The sequence below is a fragment of the Branchiostoma floridae genome, chromosome 2 (genome assembly GCF_000003815.2).
Source record: "Branchiostoma floridae strain S238N-H82 chromosome 2, Bfl_VNyyK, whole genome shotgun sequence".
NCBI classification, from domain to species: domain Eukaryota; kingdom Metazoa; phylum Chordata; class Leptocardii; order Amphioxiformes; family Branchiostomatidae; genus Branchiostoma; species Branchiostoma floridae.
In genome coordinates, this window is record NC_049980.1 from 30,113,705 (window position 1) to 30,130,613 (window position 16,909).

A 16,909-nucleotide genomic window follows, 5' to 3' on the forward strand; every position below is an offset into this window, starting at 1 on the left:
CTGCCGTCTGAAAATCCTGGATGTGTTCGCAGTTTGCAGCTCATGTGATAGTTTGTTCCAATCTGTTGCTGCTCTATATGTGAAGGATTTTTTCAGGCTGTTTGTTTTTGGTTTTTCAGTTCTTAAGTTTTTCCGTGCCGCGTGTCTCGTGTGATAACTATGCTGGTCCGATACCAAATGTAGTCTACTGTACAATGAAGACGGCTCCCTGGCAAGGAGTACCTTGTGAAATGTACACATGCTGCTTACATAGAGTCTTTCGCTCACAGTTAACCATGATAAGACATTGTGCATATGCTTGATCGGGGTGCGATTAGTTCCCAAGGTAAGTCTGCCTGCTTTATTCTGCATCACTTGTAGCGCGGTGATGTTCTTTTGTGTAGTAGAAGCCCAAACCGCTGCACAGTAGTCAAGATGTTGCAAGGTAAGTGTTTCTGTTAACATTTTTACTAAGGACTGAATGGTCAATTATCGGTCAACAAAGCCACGCTGAAACTCACCTTTCCATTGTCGAATTCCCAGCGTGCATGGAACAGCTTTGTTGTTCTCGGAGGGATGTCGTATCCTGCGTTTTCCTCCTGGACTCGCCTGAAGTTGTGGTTAGGGGAGCTTGTCTGCGATTTTAAGTCAGCTGCAAAGTACTTCGGTAGGAGACACATACATATGATTGTGCCCAGGAGAGAAATACAGAACACACCGACTACAAAAGCTTTTGAGGCTGCAGAATTCGACTCATCTTCCTTGTTATGTTCGTCGCCGATTCTGTCGCCTTGTCCAGCCTCGCTGGGTGAAGACTTGGTCACGTTCGAACTAAGTAGGATGGGACGTCTGCGCCTGACGTCCTGCGGGGGTTTTCTCTTGTGTCTCATGGCACAAATCTTGTTGTTGTTAAAACTCTGAAAAAGTTTTTAACCTAAACAGGCCGGAGCGGTGTCTTTCTGTGTACTTGTTCAGGATCGAACGTTCGATGTTTCTCTTCGATCCCCATGACAACGGTCGATTCGTGGCCTGTTCCATTTAGAAAGAGGGGTGATTCAGAGTTCAGCATGCTCGCATTTCTAAACACGTCTTTATACTAAATAAGTCGGTGCATGATCATATAGGAGGTCAATTTTAACACAGGCTTAAATTGCTTCTCTGTTTGACAAAGCATGCTCGCCTCAGCAGCCTTTGTGACGCGGGTAAGTATTAGTGGCATGTTCCACGGAACGCTGAGTTCGAACATTCGATACTAGTTGTCACTTCTCAATGACCTCAAACGACCTCGCTCCGCTACGAGTCATGTTCTACCTAAAATGTCTGACCGTTTTCAACATCGTATTCAGTTGCTTGAGTAATTGCTATTTGGTGATTATTAGAAAGAAATTACATAATGTTACGTGCGATCTTTTGGTACAAATTTTACGTAGAGCGCCTTAAATATCGAATAATGTTAACGTTATATGCATAGAGTCTAAGATATGCTAGTAAATGCTACCCAACAGATCACGGCCACAGCTCATCCAGAAGGTTCTAAAAGCGGAAGTACTGCTGCAGTTACGACAAAAGTCGCTAGCCTGCAATCGAACTTGTCCCTCATTTTCCTGATACCCATCCAAAATATATACCACATTCTCGAGTAATGCTGTCCCCACAAATGGTAAGCTACAAGAATTTTTGACAAAGATGAATATAAAACATCGGGGTAAATTTTCCGGTTACTATGGCAATACTGTAAATCTTAAAATGTTCCCAATGATTTTATTTTCGCTGGAATGTATACACCGCGAATTCATGGCAGCGCAGACATGCATTTCTAATGCATAACTACTGCGCTACACAATTATTCTCACGGTAAACGTAAAACGTCGCAAAAATCTCATTGCCGCAAAATTAAAATACGCGAATTCATAGTAAATTACTTTAACTATTCGTGGCAAAAATTAAATGGTAACAGCCAATGTTTGTACATGTAGCCACAGGCTTCGTTCATGCCCGCAAAGTGTCGTCTCCCAGGTGACTCCCCATCACTACAAAGTAGCACAAACCATCGCTGACACGATATTTGACACAGGAATGCCCGCTATGTCATATTGCAGATGACAAGGCTCTAGGGTGAATGACATTTTATTCATCAGACACATCGTAAATTGAGCGTCGGCATCGTTCTCTGGAGACCTTTTCCGGTCCGCCGAACATCCTTCCTCGGACACGGCATACGTCGTTATCCGCAGAAAACCACTTACAGTCCCCGACTAGTCCTGCTGAATAATTTAAAACAGAAATCTATTGTAGTGGGATTTTAAGCTGTGTGGGCTAACGCCTTGTCATTGGTTGATAAACATCGTATTGTAACGGCTTTACTGGACAAAGGGGAGTCATCATGGCATTGTCACATCTGATCCGAACAGTCTTCACACCTGTCGGAGGCGGCAGAAGCTATGTTACGATAGTACACCTGTAGTGTTGGGGAACGATAAAAAGATGGGAGAGACGTATACATATAGAAAGTGTTAATAATTCGGTTCCAATTCGAGAGGGACAGACTTGAGACAAGCCCATCAGGGGGAAGTAATGCTTAGTAGTAGAAGAAATCAAGACTCAAAGGCCTTGAACAAGGAATGGCTGTATTAAAGTGAATGTTGAACGGAAATGTAGTCTTGGTAACACCCTTCGTAGTCATCACTGGCTCTCCTGCTTGCTTACACGATACCGTTGTGGAAGCAAGGGGACATGAACGACCAGAGGTTACTATGGAGGATAGTACGCATACTAACTGAATCAGACACACACACGCACACACGCACACACACACGGTGCACACAACTCTACAGCCCCCCGTACCAGGCTTCATGTGGTGTTTTCTGTCTGTAACGTTCTGATTGCAACGAATGTTAGAATCTCTGCAACAATCCGAGATCTGATACACAGTAAGAAAACACTGATGGTACACGACAAGACAATAAAAAGGCCAGAGGCAAGGCCTGCTATGGAGACTAACAGCCTATTGAATGTTAACTTGTGTCAGCGTACGGAATACTACGTCACCAGTGCTAAATTACCATTCAGTAGGCTGTTAAAATACGAGATTAATTTTCTGATTATACAATGATACATTTAAAGTCTTCAATCAGAGATCAGAGAATCACCACACCAATTGCAGATGGTAAGAATATCTTGAAAATGGAGAAAAAACGTATTTTCAGTATTAGGAATGAGAACAGTTGGAGCGTTGTCGGAAAATTTCACTTTCTGCTCCTTCAAACGTGTTGTATAAACGTATAGAGCCTACTATGTCTACGGCACACCCACAAATCAACGGTGCTTTATGTGACCAAAGCGACATGTACTGAACAATTTGACTAGCGCGTGCGCGTGCGTGTTTGTGTATGTGTGTATGCCTGTGTGTGTGTGTGTGTGTGTGTGTGTGTGTGTGTGTGTGTGTGTGTGTGCGTGTGTGAGAGAGTGTGATTGAGAGAGAGAGAGAGAGAGAGAAGAGGTATCAAATTATGTTAACTAACGTTACATGTTAATTCAGCAAGTGCGCAATCAACAGTAATACATTATGTTTTTCATGTATGTGTTTCATATATTGTCTTCTATGGGGAAGACACCTTAGTTACCACCTGTTTTTTTTACGCCTCCAGTGTACTAAGTATAATGGTAAGTACCGATGAACACTACAGTACTTTACTTCAACTACATGAGTACCTGCGAACGCTTCATCACTTCTGACATTGTTCGAGTGGTTGCCAAGTTCTTATCTTACTACTATGCGGAGATAGAAGGTATTCTATGATGGTAAATTACTGGCATTCAGAACTAGGTAACGAACCTTCCATTGGCCACATTTAAGCCACGAAATACACCACAAAGAATACTACTTCAGACCTCCTCCGGTCGTCTGACATAAGATCGAAAAAAGAGCACAAATAAGACCGAAAATAAATGTTGCTGGAAGAAAATAATGTGGCAAATAGACACCACAAAGCGTTGTTACCAAGCTACCAAATCATTTTTATGCCGTAGTGATGGATCCAGACGACCTGTTGTGTTGTGATGTCAACTAAAGCCACCCTATGGCGTTGTCATAGTGACAAGCCTAACGAAAACGTAGACCACGTGACCATAATCATCCAATCGTAGATTGATATATTATTTATGAATAATGAGGCCCACCATTTGATCCGATGTGACCATGTCATCCGTACAATAGGAAGGGACAATTTTCAAAGTTTAAGTCAATTCGTTGTTCATTGGCACTGCATAAGCAACATGTTTGACTCACATGGCATGATTATTACCTATATGATTCTCATACATTTATATATAGACATCCTCTTTTGCAGGCTCATGTTAAGATTATCATGTAACCACAAGTACGATTGTCTAAATGTCATAACATTTCTTTTTTATATCTATCATGTCTATCATATGATTCTTCATGAAGACATAATGTAATGCATTTCAGTTCAATGGTACGTAGTAAATGAAACTCATTTTCATGGGCACATTTCTAGACACACCTACAGTACATATTCACTGAGCTGAAAGCAACAATAACTCTACAATCCAATAAATCTATAAAAAAACAGTGAAGTTTAACCTGCGACTTTTTTAAAAGAATGTTGTCAGGTAGCAATCAGCTTAAAATGGCCGAACATAGTGATTAGGCAGAAACCTTGTCCTCACGTTCTAATAGCAATCACGTGACTCTGGCTGCCAACAGGCTATCGCCTACCCTTAAAGGAACTTGGGTTCGTTAAATATTCATGAGTCCCATCGGTTGCCATCAAATTTTAATCTTTGTCCCCTCCGCGTGCGGTGAGAAAATTGGGCACCAAGGAGACCGGCTGTCAACACAAGTGTGCATTTAAGGGCGACGGGCAGAGTTGTCTTGTCCAGACCGAGAGAGGCTCTACGTACACCGGACTAGGGACGTCTGTGTTTTTTTCCCTCCAACTTCGCGGTGACTGTGATCTGAGAGGAGAAGTCATGTTCGGCACAGCGAGAAGCGGCTACAACCCGTTCCCGGGGCTGGGCCCGCTCAGGCCCGTTATACACCACATGTCGACACCTGCCGCCACCAGGAGGCTTTCTTCGGTAAGGTTTTCCGTCACTGAACGTCCAAAGGCACTTGGAAAATATCAGACAAAACCTCTTCTTGAAGCTGCCGCGTTTTTCATATAGAGACTCTGAGTCAGCTTCGAATTCATGGTCGTTCCATTTTTGTGTTTATTTCGCTGAAAAGACTACCAAAAGTATAAACGCCCTTACCTCTGCGAACCTTGTTCCTGGAGGACAAGGTCTATTGAGGGAAGCAACTTTCTTTCTTTTTTGATCGAAGTTGTGCCTGGTAGGACATCAACGTTGTGGAACTTTTCCCCTGAACAAACGACTTAGCAGTAGTCTGGGTGTCATGCTTTTCCTCTTTACTCTGCTCCTTCGGTGGCTACCTTAGCCAACCCCATCTTTTGTGATATTAACTTGTCTCAAGCGACCGATGACAAGGTTATCATTTCATTAACGATACATTTGAGAGCTTGTTTTAGAGAAATCTCCTCCTATCTTCGATTTGAAATCATTTCTTGTATCCACAAGGGCCATCGGTGTTGAAACGAAGAGTCTGAGTCGGGTTGCTACAGGGACGCCATGGTAACAGTGCCCATGGATACCCTCTGAAATGTCTGTCACCCCTGCGTTCACTAGCCAATATTGTTGTCTTGGGCAATCCATTTCTAAAGAAAAGCATATTCAGCGTTACCGTTATTTTTAAACCTGTCTCTGTGTGGCGAGAATGCCGGTGGTGAAGAGATTCTAACTCGTAGCTGAGGGACAACAATGGTGCGTTGCTTAGCGACCGAACCCCGGGGAATGCAATTAAGGCCATGAACAACATGTCTTGTTGTCAGCTTTACTCCCGTATGTCACGTAAACAGTTCAATGACAGCAGGGAAAGAACTGCGATAATTTCAAATTGGAACAAGAACAATATTAGATGCTCGACATCGACAACGTCGCCCAAAATATAAACACGTTAGTTACTACATTCGTAAGGTGTGTTTCTCGGCAGAGTTTGTATATTTTTGGTTAGCAACGTAAGTTTAGAAAAAGCTGTAGACAAAGGGAAGAAAAATGTAGAATATGGGCTTTCTATGAGAAATCGTACGTCAAAATCTAATATCTCAGGTTCAGGTCTTGCTATGATCGTAATTTTCCAAAGGGGTAATTAATCAATGGTTTACGTTTGGAACCTCTAGTGACGTTACTTTGAACTAAAGGGTTTTTTTCCTAATGTCTGACTACATAAGAGTGGCCTTCTCAATAACAATCATTTTGAAATCATCCTCTATAGCCTGCCGACCTTCCGAAGTGGGTCCGAACCCGGCGTACCTCGGCCGACAGCGGGATCGGAGTCGACGCTGCCCATCCTGCCTCCCCGCCGGAGCAGCACAGACGGACTCTGCCCGGGCCGGAGCGGACATACTCAACACGGTGGCAAGGCCCGGAACTTACCAACGCCGAGAACATGGAAGGTGTGGCTCATTTTTGTATGTCCTATCACCTTGTGGAAAAATATTGAGATCAGACAAATTGTATTTTTTAGTTCTTAGCTTTGCTGATTTTTTTTTCTGATTTGAGAAAAAAGATAAAGTTTACCCCTCAGGATATGAATCAACCCAAAAAATGTGGGAACCAACGGTTGAAGAAATTCCTTGTATTCCTAGCTTTTACATTCACCAAGACATTGAAAATGTATTGTTTGAAACGTTAAGTAGCCTAGTATTTTGACTTAGGTTGTATTTCTATTTGGCCTGCCCGCTATATTATCTTCCTGAGAAAAAAAGCAGAACTTGAAAATTGAATGTGACCTAAGAACTTCATGTAATAAACTGCATCTAAAATTACTACGTTGCTGTACAAAGGCCTGTAATATCAACAGAACCTGCCGCCTCTTTAGGCTATAGAATAGACAATGCTCGAAGACGGAAGCATGATGACTACAAGTCACGCGTACATAAACGATGAAGTGCCCCACCTACAAAGGTCGCTTCCAGGCAAAACGCATTGTTAATTCAGTCTTAACCTTTGATAACCGATCTCATTAATTATTCACCCTTTGATAAGCGGTACGATGTCTCGTAAAGTGACCTTCGTTTTTCCACTTCTCACAGCTCGACTGGACACGGCTGGGAGCGCCCATCTTCAACAGGACACCAAGGTGCGGGAAAATGACGCATGTAGAGTAGCAGAGAATAACACATACTGTATGTATAGAGTAGCAGAGAATCACACATACTGTATATGCAGAGTAGCAGAGAGTCACACATATATGAAAAGTAGCATAGAGTCATACATATATGTAGAGTAGCAGAGAGTCTCACATACATGTAGAGAGGCACACACATACTGGAAATGGCATTGGTGAATTTATTCCACTGTATCGAAAGGTTAAAGTTGGAGTGAGTGTAATTCAGAGTTGCTTAGAGACGTCTACCTCCGCATGTCTGAAGTGTCCTTGGTGCTGAACGGCGTGTTGTGATGCGGGCTGATCTCACCATGTCTGATATTACCATCCAAATCACTGATCATTATTTGTCATCGGTTAAAAATAGGTTCAACAGTCTATGGACTATGAACAGATGACACCAATTGAAAGGGATGGCGGAGGCAGCCCGAGATACACACCCCTGCCGCCTGTCCAACAGCACAAGACGGAAGAGGCGGCACCAGCAGAAATACGCCCATGGCGGGCACCCGGCGAGACGGACATCTTCAATAGAGGCGCAGGTACGTGTACATACATAGAGCAATCATAATACGCGTACACGTGTAGGTAAATAGTTTAAACTGACGTTAGATAAGATATTTGTAAAACAATTTAGATGATTTCGTGTTTGTTTCTGTATCTGTACAACAATATTGTTTCCTGGACCTTACCTATTTTGTAGTTGGACATTATCTATTATTGTCCTTTGATTATTTGTCCCGTGTCACTGTGTGTACAAAGAGTACAGCTTTGTTTGTATCAAGCGATATCATGAGGCACTTGAACTTGAAATAAATCTTGTTTTTTTTTTGCTACCAGTATTCGGAAAGGTGTCTCTAGTTGAACAGCCCAAGTTCGAACGTCCTGCGGATTACGCCACACAGAGGCAGGCGGCGAGCAACGACGCAGACCAGGCCCCTCGTGAAAGTGGACCGGCTGAAACTGGCGCTGACGGTGCCGACCTCCGGCCTTGGAGGGCCCCTGGTGAGACAGACATCTTCAACAGAGGCGCGGGTAAGGAAACGAAACGCCCCCTCATAGTTTTTCTTCTGTGTTGTCGTTGGAAACTGTGGAACAGGATAACTGACTGGTCAACAATATGAGACAATTGATGTTAAGACGGCAATGATGCTAGTAGTAGATTGTGATCTGCAATGTATCTATAGCTATTTTCTCGCCTTACAGTTTTCGGGACGGTGCCGTTCGTACCCCAACCCAAGTACGAACCTCCAGCGGAGTCTCCCAGGCGCACCAAGTCGGCCAGTCCGCGACAGACAGCAGATGACAGTTTGAAGGCTAAGCAGGAGTTAGCTCCCTTGGATCCTGCTCCCTGGAGGAACCCTGGCGAAACCGACATCTTCAATAGAGGCGCAGGTGAAGTGGGAAAGATTAAGTTTAAGAATGATTAATCTAAGCAAGTTACTGCGTTCTTAAATAAAATCCGAGCCGCCTTTATGTTACCATATACACTTCGGTTCTGGTCATTTTTCTTATCGATAAAAGGAAGTCACACGTAATGTCTATCCTTTACAGTTTTTGGAGTGGTGCCGTTCGTACCCCAACTCAAGTTCGAACCTCCAGCGGAGTCTCCCCGCCGCACCAAGTCGGCCAGTGCGCGGCAGACAGCGGACAGGGACGACAGTGTCACGGCTAAGCAGGAGTTGCCTCCTTTGGATCCTGCGCCATGGAGGAACCCTGGCGAGACCGACATTTTCAACAGAGGCGCAGGTATTTATGAAAATTGACAGAATTTAGTCTGAAGCAGGCTTAAACAGTACCTTCTAACATAACGTGAAAATTGGACTTCCTCACATGGTCGTCTTAGAGAATGGATTCACGGCTTTTATTGCGCCACTAGAAACAGATAGCAAACACGTGACTCCGTGAGTAGTGGCTAGTAAGTTGCAAAAAGTTTGTGGCGTCCCCCGCCTCTATCCAAGGCCCTGATGTGGATAGCTTAAGAAGTAGATGTTCTACCACAGCCTGCGTAAACGTTAAACACATCAAAATCGTACGACGGCCTGCGACCAACGTGACCGCACCGTGCAAGCCACAGGATAACTTAGTTACTTCCATACCATCATAATGGCAGCAGCACTGTCGCCGGAAGGCAATTTCATGACGTCCATTTCTACTTCCATACCATCATAATGGCAGCAGCACTGTAGCCGGAAGGCAATTTCATGACGTCCATTTCCTTCTCGTTTTATCACAGTGTTTGGTGTCGTGAGGTCAGTTCCTCAGCCAAAGTTTGACCAGCCTGAAGACGCCGAAACTCGGAAGCCTTCCTCTCCTAAGGACAGAGACCGTCACACAACCGGGGATCAGCAAACAGGCGAAAACCACGAATCCAAAATATGGAGAGGTTCGGAGACTGGAAATTTCAACAAAGGCGCGAGTAAGTAATGCTATACCCCTAAGCAGTGTGTGCGTGTATGTGTGTGTATGTGTGTTTGTGTGTGTGTGTGTGTGTGTGTGTGTGTGTGTGTGCGCGCGCGTGTGTGTGTGCGTACGTGTGTGCGTGTGCGTGTGTGTGTGTGTGTGTGTGTGCGTGTGTGTGCGTGTGTGTGTGCGTGCGTGTGTGTCTGTGTGTGTGTTGAAGACGACCTCATTATACATTTCTAAAACTATTTTCCTGGCGTCTTTGTCCACAGTGTTCCACGTTGTGCCGTCCGTGCCACAGCCGAATCTCCATCGGGAAGCTGAAAACAACAACCATCAGGACGCGAAGCAGTCAGACCAGGCCGGTGGTGACTATGGTAAGGGGGAAATACAAGAGACCGCGGGCACCGCACAACAGGCACAGGCCCCCATCATCTGGAAGGGGTCAGAGACTAGCAACTTCAACAAGGGCGCCAGTAAGTATCATAGGTTGTACTTGAATCATTGGTAAACTTTCAACTCTCGTGTGTGTTAAAGTAGACCTCACTAGACATTTCTAAAACTACTTTCATTGTCCACAGTGTTCCATGTTGTGTCGTTCGTGCCACAACCGCACCTCGAACGGCAAACTGACAACCTTCCAGACGCGAAACAGTCCGACCATGCCGGCGGTGACCGTGACTACAATGGAGAAACAGAAGAGACCGCGGGCACCGCACAACAGGCACAGGCCCCCGTCATATGGAAGGGGTCAGAGACTAGCAACTTCAACAAGGGCGCCAGTAAGTATCACAGATTGCACTTGATCATAAGTAAAGTGAAAGTTCAACGTTCGTGTGGTGCTAACGTAGACCTCACTAAACATTTCTAAAACTACTTTTCTTGCCTCCTTGTCCACAGTGTTCCACGTTGTGTCGTCCGTGCCACAGCCGAATCTCCATCGGGAAGCTGAAAACAACAACCATCAGGACGAAAAACCAGAGAAGGTCGGTGGTGACCATGAATACACTGAAGGGGAAACACAAGAGACCGCGGACACCACACAACAGGCACAGGCCCCTATCATTTGGAAGGGTTCAGAGACTAGCAACTTCAACAAGGGCGCCAGTAAGTATTGTTGATGGCACTTAAGCATTGGTTAAGTGAAAGATAAAGGTTCAACTTGTGTGTGTAGACCTCACTAAACATTTCTAAAACTATTTTCCTTGCTTCCTTGCCCGCAGTGTTCCACGTTGTGTCGTCCGTGCCACAACCGTATTCAAATCGGGAAGCTGACAACCTTCCAGAAGCGAAACAGCCAGACCAGGCCGGCGGTGACCGTGACTATAGGGGAGAAACAGAAGAGGCCGCGGGTACCACACAACAGGCACAGGCCCCCATCATCTGGAAGGGGTCAGAGACTAGCAACTTCAACAAGGGCGCAAGTGAGTATTATAGTAAAAGTAAAGATAAAGGTCCTTTTTGAGGCGTTACGGACAGGTGCCTTGTGTTTTGGTAATAGTTTTGGAAGCTGGGGGGGGGGGTCCATCTCTCTCGTTCCACCACATGCATACTTTAGCTCCTCGTCTAAATTTTACATGGGTCGAGTGTGGAACTTCATTTAAAACCCCTTTCCCAAGGACACAACGTTTAGCCACGAATGCCAGGAATTGAACCCGTGACCTCTCGATTTTTCAACACAATAACTCGATATCTATTCTCGTTCTAACAGTGTTCCACGTCGTGTCGAGTGTTCCACAACCTACCTACAGCCAGGGTATGGACACCGGTGGGTCTGGCGCACCAGCAAACGGTCAGAACGGGGCGAACACACAAGATGATAACAACAGGGGCGCCTCGCCTCCGAGCCAGCACGTTAGCTGGAAGGGGTCGGAGACGACAGACTTTAACAAAGAGGTGAAGAAGGGACAAGAAACGTATACCTACAACAGGGGAGCAGGTAAGACCACTTTCCATTTTAGTGAAGCAGGCAGGTGTTGACAGGCATGTACCAACATGTACCTGATTTGCATTTCAATCGATCATAGCTTGACTTGACAAAGCCTTTTTGTTTTCACGCCTTTAAGTATTCTTCTGGTATTCTCATCATTGTGCCATACACGCCTTATTGGGCATTTTTCATATGATCATAAGATCTCTAGATGTCCAAAAACGTTTGAATTTTACGATTCATCAAAATGCATATAGTTGCGTCCGTCTCCATTTTGTTGTCCCCAAGGTATTACGTGAAGAAAAAGCGCACATTTTTGAAATGCAAACCAAGCAAAAATCTAAGTGAACTTTTACAAAACGATGCAATAATCATACAGTCTATTAAACATCCAGGGCGAATCCCTACTGTAGACCACACATCATTAATAATGCAAAGATAGGTACTAATAACCTAGTCTAATTGTCTTTTGCGTCCTTGTCATAATCATATAATCTCCAAGCAGATAACCCGTTGGCTTAAAGAGCCAAAGCAGTATCTATCTGGTGACCAGCTCAATACTTCTTTGGTCCTTATCATACTGTACAATGCCGGATATGTATATCTGATCGGAGATTAATAATAATAATGCGCAACTAGTGATTGTCACGTAAAGCCCTTGAAAAGGGATAGGATGTACATGTAAGAAGCTCTCTTTGTTAATCAGGTTATCTGGTAGATTGAAAATGAAATTGCAATTGCAATTTGATGATTATGACGTATCTCGGTTCACTAAATAAGCCTCATTCTTCTAGTAGTAGAGGAGGAGCAGACCAAACCGTCGCAACAGGGAGGTCCATCACGTGCATGGGCCGGGAGGAGCGCTCATGGCGGGAGGGACACCGGCCGCCCGGTCCTGGAGCCACTCAGGCCCACACAGCCCACACCTGGTCAGTCTGCTGGTTCTCGTCTTACTACTGTGTGTGTCTACTAATCTGTGATGCAGGGTAGAGCGTTTCTAATCTTGCTCCGCATCAGTGAAGCGGGCAGGTGCCCTTGGTGTCCTTCATTTGCATTTCATTGGACCCTAGCAAATGTATTATTTTTTTTTATACATTGCGTTCTGAAATGTTCCTGTATTTTTTAAGTGTTCTCTCCTGAGAGAGATCTTTACATTTAATCATAGTAAAGCTTATTTGGGAGGGTCAAAAGACCTCTAGCTGTAATGGGCACGGGCCACGATCTCTAGCTGTAATGGGCTTACAATTCACCAAAATGCGAATACATGTAGCTGCATGGTTCAGCATCTGTGTTGGTATGACGTCGAAGTCATGTAAAAATGCTCTAGACTTGTACAAATAGTGGGAATAGTATAACTACCATACCTCATGATCAGTATTGACTGAAGCAAGCTTTGTAAGACCTAAATTTTCGTGTTTGTTTTTGGTTGCTCCCTTTGTTTACAGCAATTGCACTCATCGCAGCATTATTCGCTCGGGTTATTTTGGGTTGTAAACGCTTGCTTGTTTCAGGAGTTGACTCTAGTTTAAACTCTGACAAACCGCTTATCGTCGTTGGCGTGTCAACAGGGGCAAAACGGCCGCCGACGAAATTGACGACGTCGGCGCGTTCCCGGCAACCCTCCGCCGGCAGGGGAATCCTCAGGACCATGGACGACAACGTGGCGGGCCCTCCGGCCGGGAGGAGCAGCCCTGAGTCCAAGCTGCCCAGGCTGGATTCCGCGGGAAAACCAAGGGTAGACAGCTCCAGGCTGAGGCGGGGAAGATACGGTACCGCAGGTGAGTTATTAACTGCGACATCGCCTGCAACATCTCAAAGTGTAAAGTAGGATTTAGTCTATAAAAAAATACTTCTGGTTAAAATCTCTCCTCTCCTGTCATTTTGTGTGGAACGTCCATGGGTTTCTAAGTACCGGGGGTTCGCATCTCGCGCGTACATGGTGTGAGGGTGCATTATTAATTAGTGCCATTGGATGGGAAGTAAAGCTGGAGGGCCCTTGTGTGCGCGCGAGATTTAGGTGTGGCTAAGGCGTCAAACCTCTGTTCAACATAGAGCACTTTTTTTACAGATATTGCAAGACAGAAAAAGTAAGTCGTGTGGCCAGGCTCAATGGCACCATCAGCTAGCCAAAAAGGGATACGCTTCGGCCCTGTGTAAAGTCGGCTGCCTTACCCAGTACCTAATTTATATTAACCTCTTCTATAAACAGGTGGTGGTCTTACTGCCGTGGACGACACAGTGCCTCTCCCCGAACCTTCGCGACAAGACCGGCCATTGACCAAGGTTGTCCGACTGAGGCGAGCAGTCGACCTGCCCAACTCCAGATGCCTATTCGACGTACAAAAGACCGGCCCGGATCCGTGGAAGGCGGGTATGATATATATGGCCATCCACCCCACTATCCTGTATACCTTTGATTCTGTTTAATATCGCCATCTTCTACCCTTCTTTTATCACTTTTCCAGAAAGTTTGTAACTATACACCACCTTAACCACCTGGTTCAATGGCAGTGAAGGAAACCGTTAGGGCTAACGGATATTTCTTCTCCTTTTCTCTACAGGACGCCACTCGAGAGGCAAAAGGCCTTTCCCAAAGTCAGAGTACGTCTCGTCCTTCCAGAGATGGTTCCCGTCCCGCCACTACCAGGGCAGCAAGTCGGCCTGGGCGCATAGGGCAGGCAGCGCCAACTCAGAACGCGGCTTCGTCCAACCCTCGCCCGATCTCGGCAGCCGCCACGCGTGATTCGGCGAGATCGGAGGTCTTTACGCGAGATTCCGCGGTGCCCACAAATCAGACGACAAAAGACGCTTTCGGTCGCAATGCAATCAACATAAACATCGATTTCCGCCAGGGTCGTGTAAATATCTCTGTCCCACGGAAGACATGAATAGTACAGTAATGTGCTTATCATAAACGTGTTCAACTTTCGATTGATTTTGTTGCAAATACTAGGTTCGAAACGTAACCATGTAGTCCTACCATTGAGAATAAGTGGACCATTTTAATAGTCCTCACTATCAGTGAGTCGGGTTTGCCACGAGTATTCAGACTTGGGGAACATGCTGTTTCATTCCTATCTATGTAACCTATTACCTTGACGTTTCCTCCGTTCGTTGTCACGTGGCGACAGTTGGGCGAGGAAAAATAGTATTGGCAACATATGCAATGTTGTATCATGGAATTTCAATACTGTTCACTATTAGATTGGACAGAAGCATAGCTTTCAATTCTCCTCCTTTGCGGAAAAGGATTCGTTACTTGGCAATATTATCAATACTCAAAATGTTGTTAGTATAATGATTACTCATATTCATCTACTCTTAGTTAAGGAGTCTGTACAAATGTGATTAGAATGTTGTAATTAATTGTGTTATATTAATCAATGTGGAGGTTCTAGAGGTGTACGTGTCTCAAAACATGTTTTCAAACTTGATATGATGGGGAAAAGCACGTAAATTGTAACATTTTGATAGTTACATGTGGTGACTTAAATGTTGGGCGTCGAATTTTTCGAGCTTACTTGTTTTTCTAGTTTAAGAGTTTATATCTGAAAACGTCAATAGTTGCTCAACTTGTCAACCTTTGCCTTCTATGTTTCATACTTTTATACACTAGAATATATCATACTGTTGACAACTTTGTTCAAAATCAGTATTGTAGCAAATAGATTTTAACGAATCGGACATTTGCATGCTATGTGTATGAGTGCAGTAAATGTATCGAGCAACAGTTGGAGATTAGTATAATAACCTGACAAACATATATCATTATTTACATCAATGTTGTTAAGATTTTCATGTCCTTACTGTGTATACACAAAGAAAGTGACAGTACCGTACATAGCTTTGTATCCACTAAACATTCAGTGAAATGTCAGACGTCGTGTGCCATCATGCGAAAACAGCGGAATTTTGTCTCAAACATCAAATGGTGTCACAAAGTATATCACTTTTGGTACTTTTAGCCTGTGAACTCCTTTGTGGTGATTTTAAAGGTCAATATACAATTTAAGAAATCATTAACGTCTCTTGCATTCAGTGCTTTATCAATTGATTTCAAGTTTAGATTATCGTGTCGTTTATTCTTCAAATCAACGTTCAATTATGTCCTGTGGAGTACTGTGTGCGTTCTGTACTCCCTACTAGGGCTGGGTATCGGTACAGCGTACCGGTACAAAACCGGTTTTTCTTATTGGACCGGTCCAGAAAAACCGGACCTGAAAAAATTAGGTGGACCGGATGTTGGACCGGTTAGAAAATTAACATATTATTTCATCAGGCATTCACAAGTTTCGGCGCTTGCAGGTGGAAGAAAATAACAAGAGTGAAGTAGAGTAGAGTTTATAGTCATTTCTACCGAGTTTTACAGTCAATCGTACAGGTGCAGTTAGCGTTGTAGGATTTTAAGACGCCAGTGTAAGTCTAATACTCCACCAAACAAATTTCTATGTAGTGAAATGGACCATTGGCATGAGTCATACTGAATCAGGTCCAGGTTCAGGTCCGAATCTGGACCTGATCCTTTGGACCTGAACTGGACCTGGACCTGAATTTTCTGTACCGGTACCCAGCCCTACTCCCTACCATAGCCTAAACTGCAATACCACTCTCGGTCGCAGCGATGAAATTAACTGCAACTCAGCTGTAGGGTTTGGGAAATCGTGCAAGGCTCGCAAAAGGGGGTATTTGAGGCTTACTTGACTTTGTTTTCGAAAATGTGACCATACAGTTTTTAAAAGATGACAAAATTCACGACACTTCACAAACAAAAACAACGCGACAGTAAGTAGACATTGACATACATTTTCTTCGCATTTTGCAATTGAACGTGGTATTGTGCACATCATGATCGTTCCAATCGAACATCGTCACCAAGAACGACTACATCAAAATTTTAATCTCGTAAAACAAAACGATTTAAAGCAGCGAAGTTTTCATCCGTTGGACGACGAATTGTTTTAATTTTACTTTCAAGATGTTGCAAGGTGTTGCAATATAATCTTGGTCGCCAGGGAGTGCAACTAGCTTGATGGGCTGGATATTTGTCGGCAAAGTTGTCCGAAGTCTTGTCCTTTGTGATTCCATTCGGTCATACATTGCAAGAGACGCTTCATTGCGAGTTTAAAGGTGGGATTATAACATTAAATTCAACTCTTCCAAGGATAATGAACATCATAGAGGTTTGTTTGTTCAGCAAGTTCTGATAACATCGATAACGTATATATTTCCTATATCTTAAAGCTAACAACAGACGTAGCATTTACAATATCGAAATATATCTGGACTATATATAGCTAACATGTTATAATTTTCCCCCGTGTATTCATCAGGTGCTTGTTTCATATGAA

At 44.2% G+C, this 16,909-nt stretch overlaps 2 protein-coding genes across 2 annotated transcripts in view; one reads left to right on the top strand and one right to left on the bottom strand.

Annotated features, from left to right (window-relative positions):
* The window catches only part of LOC118409729 (3-oxoacyl-[acyl-carrier-protein] reductase FabG-like), an 876,245-nt gene that overhangs the window by 482,847 nt on the left and 376,489 nt on the right, over positions 1–16,909 (bottom strand). The gene's annotated exons all lie outside the window — the stretch shown is intronic.
* Positions 4,533–15,539, top strand: LOC118409141. The gene is made up of 17 exons (XM_035810009.1): positions 4,533–5,082; positions 6,335–6,515; positions 7,155–7,201; positions 7,596–7,770; positions 8,069–8,263; positions 8,435–8,623; positions 8,783–8,977; positions 9,465–9,647; positions 9,904–10,107; positions 10,213–10,413; positions 10,532–10,738; positions 10,855–11,055; positions 11,343–11,570; positions 12,356–12,490; positions 13,130–13,339; positions 13,771–13,932; positions 14,123–15,539. Exons 1-17 carry the CDS (start codon positions 4,975–4,977, stop codon positions 14,302–14,304), a joined length of 3,003 nt encoding a protein of 1,000 aa, XP_035665902.1. The 5' UTR covers positions 4,533–4,974; the 3' UTR covers positions 14,305–15,539.

Coding starts and splice junctions, on each gene's coding strand:
- LOC118409141 (XM_035810009.1), top strand. CDS start 4,975: ATGTTCGGCACAGCGAGAAGCGGCTACAACCCGTTCCCGGGGCTGGGC. Junction 6,516..7,154: donor CAACGCCGAGAACATGGAAG/GTGTGGCTCATT, acceptor CACTTCTCACAG/CTCGACTGGACACGGCTGGG. Junction 10,739..10,854: donor CAACTTCAACAAGGGCGCCA/GTAAGTATTGTT, acceptor CCTTGCCCGCAG/TGTTCCACGTTGTGTCGTCC.